This window comes from Cyprinodon variegatus, unplaced genomic scaffold, assembly GCF_000732505.1.
Source record: "Cyprinodon variegatus isolate N-32 unplaced genomic scaffold, C_variegatus-1.0 Scaffold69, whole genome shotgun sequence".
In the NCBI taxonomy this organism is placed as follows: domain Eukaryota; kingdom Metazoa; phylum Chordata; class Actinopteri; order Cyprinodontiformes; family Cyprinodontidae; genus Cyprinodon; species Cyprinodon variegatus.
Genome location: NW_015150522.1, coordinates 1,738,005 through 1,744,004, shown reverse-complemented (window position 1 = coordinate 1,744,004; position 6,000 = coordinate 1,738,005). Strand labels below are relative to the sequence as shown.

The window sequence follows — 6,000 nt, the reverse complement described above, 5'->3', positions numbered from 1 at the left end:
TAGTGTCCTTAGTTAGAAAACTTTGAATCAATATGACTGTATGATCTGGTGAACTGTAAAGTGCCTTGAGATGACATGTGTTGTGAATTGGCACTATATAAATAAACTGAATTGAATTGAATGAATGAACCTTTGTGACCTTTACTTTCACCCGCTTTGAGAACCTTGACCAGTACCAAAGTGGATTCCGAAAGTATTTAGTCCTCAAACGTGTTGCAATTCCATCAGTGAAAGCAGCTGATGGACAAGCAACACCGGGAAGTTAATCAGACTTTGTGCTGAAAAAAAGCTTTTCTGTCCAACCCTCAAAGACAAACAATACTAAACTCTAACAGAACTTATTCAGATGGAAGTGAAGATGAGCGTTTTAAGCAGAAAACAAATGAGATAAGAATTATGTGATAGAATCAACCTTCTTTAGACAGATCAACTCAGCCCTGAGACCCTAATCCAGCAGAAAACCTGTCAGCTGGGCTGAAGAGAAGAAGCATAAGGGAAGGACCTAGGAAACCAAAATTAGTCCTAATTTGTTTGAGATTATGTGATTGAGATGTTCCCAGTGGTGCCAACGAGTTCGCTTTGTGCTGCTTATTTACAAATTCTTTTACGGCCGTAATAGCTGTCACAAATCGCTTTAATCCACCGCAGCACGCTCCGAGACCTGATAAAAATCTGGTCAACTCCAGTTTGGAGAAACTTGGCTCACAAATCTGTTTATAACAGAACTAAATGCTTGAACTGGAACTGACAAAGGACTCCTCTCCACCCAGACCCTGTGTCTTTCTCTGGAACACAGCCACGCTCCTGCTACCCTCCGGACCTCGGCAGCCGCGTGAGGAAAAATAAACCTTGCGACTGGAGAAATGACAAAGGGGAGAAGTGTCTAGGAGTCTGCTGCTGTTTCCTGACCCTCTGCTGTATACACACACACACAAACACAGTTCCCTTTACTGAGACATGACAGGAGTCAGTGTGTGCTCAACCAGACCCAGGAAATGGCAAGAATGTAGAAAGATGGTGTCATAACTCTAGGAGGTCACCACGGCATCATATCAGAGTAAAGGTCCACCGTATAGCATTTTATACACATGCATACTACTCAAGTATGCACATTCCACACACACATCCTGTCTGTATGGTTCACAGAGACACAGTTTGTGCAGCAACACATGTTCTCGCTGACAAATAAGCATTAAAGGGCAATTAGGTTCGCCTTTTGACACTGCACGTCTGCTGTAGGGGGATATTGCTGATAAGATACTCACCCACTGGAGGTGCCAAACGACAGCGAGCTGATTGAAGAGGAAAGCTTCCGGCTATCCCAAAGTCTCACCTCACGGTTTCGCATCTGCACTTCCCCACCAAAAAATAAAGAAATCGACTGTAAACACTGTGAGGAAGATGCTTTACAGAGCATGTATACAATGCTTGTTAATAATGAAATACCATCCGAGTCAGTGGAAAGGCAAAAATCTTTATCTCTATTAAGACATGCACTCATTTTTGATTTGATGAAACTAATTTATCTGAAATTATAGTTAAAGAGGGTTTTGATTCATTATCAAGTATTACTAGGATAACATTTCTTAGAATAGAATATGTAAAACAGTGGATGTTCAATATGATTCACTTTATGCCAGGACAAATCAGTCAACACTCTGTCATAATGACAAATTAATGAGGTCAGACTAGGAGAGCTGTCATCACAGTAGGAGAGTCAATGTTCTTGTTAACTCTGTAGACACTGTAGAAATCTAACAGAGAAGGGATAGACTTTCAACAGAGAAACTACAAGTTATGTTGTTTATAAATTCTTAGAATAAAAAGTTAATCACTTAGCTTGAAACACAGGGAACAATTGGCTCATGACAGATGAGGCCAAACTTGAACCATCTGACCAATATTACATTATAGAGGAAAACCAATATGTCTTATCGTCCTGGAACTACCATCTACAAGGTGACAGCAAGTGGCAGCATTATTGTTTTGGGAGGTTTTATTTTTTTAGAAAAGAAGAAGCTGGTCAAAAGATGTGAGACAGAAGAAGTTTCACCCTCCGAGAAGGACAGCTTTAACTATAAAACCAGAGCTGCAGTGGATTGGCTTTGTTCAAAGCATTTTATTTTATTTTTTCCTAGAATGGGCCAATTAAAGGCCAGACCTAAATCCATCTTCCGTGTCTGGGCTAAGAGTTGAATATTGCTATTTAAGGAATGAGCTAAAATGTCAGTCAGTAATGTCCAAATCTGGTTTAGGCAGAGTGCCAACGACTTTAACTGCCTTAATCGGTGATTGTATAAAGTTTTGGCTCAGAGGGCTAGATTCAATAGCATGCAATGCTTTTATAACTTTAATGGTTAAAAAAAGAAAAAAAAATTAAAAGCCATCATTTTCTTCCAGTTTACTGTACATGCGTGCATAATTTGATCTGTGACATAAAAATCCCACTGGACACACAGAAGAGTAATTGTAATGCAATAAAAGGTTCTGCCAGCTTCTGCACCAAGCAGATAAGGAATTGTATATCATGGGCTGAGGTTAAATAAAAATGTAGAAAAGTAAGGAAATTCACCGGGATTCTACAACAATTCATCATAACAGAGCCTGGTCTGTAGGTAACTTGCAAATCTGAATAAATAAATGAATGATGAGATCTTCCTTATCCCTTATAGAAAATATGCTGCTCTTCTGGGCTCATGCTTTTGAGGGTGTGGCTTTCCTTAAATAACAATGAGCAAAAGGTAAAAAGGGCCAAGTGTGAATAAATAAACCAAATTAACCTGGTAATTAAAATGATTAAGAAATTCTAATGAGAGTTTTCTCAATTTAATCAAAAAAATCAACACCATGTTCAAAGAACCACAAGGTCAGAAGTCTTGCTAGACTTATTGCTACATATTGCTAGACTACAGCATCTCTATAAAGTTTGTCAGCAGTGACACTCAGTAAGTGCTAATATTTGCTGATAGAGAGCCTGATGCTAGACTTAATAAGAGCAGAGGACGGAGACCAGCAGGTGACATGGCTACCTCAATAATCACTGACACATTTTTACAAGACAACTGACCAATGAGCAACGTCCAGTCTGGGTGCTGCACTTTGTTTAATGTGCATTTATACTGGAGAGATTTGATTAGTGATAATAAACAAATACAAAAAATGTTTTTCTCTACACTTCACAATATGTGTAAATTATATTATTACAGTGATCTTCATATGACCATAAAATAACATCTCTGAGGTAAAATAATTCTCTGTTGATTTTATATAAAATTCCAAGTCTATAGAAATATCATTTTGGATTTTTAATAGCTTAAAATGTTTGTGAAAAAGAAGATATAGGCTACGTTCACACTGCAGGCCTTGATGCTCAATTCTGATTTTTTTGTGAAATCCGATTTTGTTTTTTACGTTGCCATTCACATTTCCAAATATATGCGACTTATATGTGATCTCCTGTGTGAACTGCAGTCATACAATACAAGTGTCCTGCATGTGCAGTAGAGGACGCAATGACATCACAGGCCAGGGTGCTCTATGTTTCCGAAAGTAAAAGTGGATGGTAGTGCTGGAGCTCCTCTAGCGGTCTTTTACAACCATAAAAACTCAATCTTTTCAATATAGTTAAACTAATACCCCGTTTACACTACCCTTAAAAAACTGAGCCGAGACCGGTCCGAGCTCAGTAACTGAGATAACTTGTCGTGTGTGAACGGAAACAACCTGAACTGAACCGAGATAGACATAACCGGACCGCGCTAACTGCAGACCAGTTCCCGAGGTGGGTTCGGCTCGGTTTTTTCCTGGCTCGGTTCTCTGATAACAAGAGCGCATGAGCAGAACGCGTCATCGCCGACTGGCTGAACATGCCGATTCACACTCCATTCAAGTACATCCGCGCAAGGTTGCCGTCTTCGCCTGACCCACCGCAAACACGGAAGTACAGCAATAATAATCAAGCATAACTTTCTGAATGTGACGGGCGCCGCCATTTTGATTTGCTTGATTCCCTCCTCCTTCGTCTTCTTCTTCTTGGGTTTTACGGCGGTTGACAAACAGCGTTTGGTGCATTACCGCCACCAGCTGCTTGAGTCCCTCCTTCAATCCTAGCAGTAATACCGCACATCGTCACTAGGAGGCGAGGAGTCGAGATAACCGAGATAAGTGTGACGTGTGAACGGTCGTCAAAACTGAGCTTGGCCTGGTTACAGATCCAAGCTCGGACCGGTCTGGGCCTGGATCGGTTTTTCAAGGGTAGTGTAAATGGGGCTATAAATACTGCTCTCTGCATCATCATCTGCCATGGTTGTTGTTTTTCTTTCCGCTTCTGCCTAGCAAGATGCAGAATAGTGACCTTTATCGGGTATTAATGACGTTCAGGTTGGATGAATCTGACCTGGCCGTTTAGACACAGGTTGCATTTGAAAAGATCAGATTTGTATCGGATTCAGGACCACTTAGCCAAGTGACCTGGGTCGGATTGGAAAAAATCAGATCTGTGTTGTTCAGACTGCCATGAAAAGATCAGATACAGGTCTCATATGGGCAAAAAAATTAGATTTGGGTCACTTCAGGCTGCAGTGTGATAGTCTGTGTCCGAACGTCCGCCCTATCACTATATGGAGCACTATATAGTGGTTACGCCATTTTAAATGAGTGAACGTGTAGTGGATCAAAAAGTAGTCTATCATCTATGGACACTAGACGATCAGATATATCCCAGAATGCTTTGCAAGAGCTCTCCTCGCAAAGTATCATGGGATTTATTGTCACAGTGGTCCGCTGTCACCACAAATAACAAAGATGGCGCAGGCACCAAGCGGGAGGCGGAGTTATGTGACCAAAGGGGAGCGAAAAGTAGTGGCCATCTCTTCTAATGGTCAGTTAACTGAGTTCACTATAAAGTCCACTGTATAGTCCCCGCTCTATATAGTGATTGAGGGATCTAGGGGTTAGGGTGGACGTTCTGACAGAGCCATATTAAAAAAAATGGGTTTTTTTTGTGGTACCTAGATAATAATAATAATTTCAAACATATTTTTCCATTACTGTTAAATAAAAGCATTAATTATTTCAGTTGAACATAGTTAGCTGAATCTCTATGTAGTGCTGATACCCATAAAAGAAGACAAACAATGAAAGCAAGTAGTGAAAGCTCACCGTATCGAATCCTGTGGTCAGTAAAAGTTCGTCTTTGGCCCACAGGATGCGGGAATCCTTGTTGCTCTGAAGGCTCTTAGCACTCTGAAAGCAAATAATAAAAACAGACATCTTAAACATGATTGAATTCATAAATACAGAAAATACAAGTTCAAAGTCAACCTTATCATAATCATTAAGAATAGTTTGACTTTACAGGAGAATTTCCCAGTGGTTTCACAAACGGCACCTTTCCAGTAAAAGAAAAACCAGTTGCTGATGATGTGAAAGAAAAGTTTACATGTAGCAAAGATTAACAAAAAGTGTGCACTTGTGCTGCTATGACTTCATTTGCTTGGTTTCTATGGTGACTGTATGTCAAAACACTGCTTAATAGGTGGTCTTCGGGGACAGATGACACAGAGGTAATAAGCAGAAACAACTAGGAGTGTTGAAATGAGAGGAATGTTTGCAAAGACAACACGCTCAAGCTGAAGAGGTTGTGCGATTGTGGGGGATTTAGCAGGTATTGTGCTCAATATAGCTTCAGAACCTGCAATAAGCAAATCTGTGGTGTAACTGAGCACAAAAGAGGAGCATAAAGAAGTAGGATTCCATTAATCTTGTCCATCAAGTATTCAAGTATATATTCCATAAAAGCTGTTGCTTTTAATGCAACACAATCTCACTTTAGACCCTCTAATCTTCTGCACATTACAACAGCTGGTAATTGTGCATTAGATGCATACTTACACTGGGCTTTCCCACTAGATAGTGGCACATTTTTCCACCGAACAGAAGCTGTTAGCCTCTAATCTCACCCCATCTCTCAAAATTGTTGTTTTCTTTTTATAGCCACAA

General features: G+C 40.2%; 1 protein-coding gene across 1 annotated transcript in view; it reads right to left on the bottom strand.

Annotated features, from left to right (window-relative positions):
* LOC107083172 (coronin-7-like) overlaps window positions 1-6,000 on the bottom strand; it is a 137,623-nt gene that overhangs the window by 84,189 nt on the left and 47,434 nt on the right. Inside the window, exons 8-9 of the mRNA XM_015372172.1 lie at window positions 5,161-5,244; window positions 1,266-1,348 (exon numbers count right to left, since the gene is read on the bottom strand). Of these exons, the coding sequence (XP_015227658.1) occupies window positions 1,266-1,348; window positions 5,161-5,244 (167 nt within the window). The remainder of the gene's footprint in view (window positions 1-1,265; window positions 1,349-5,160; window positions 5,245-6,000) is intronic.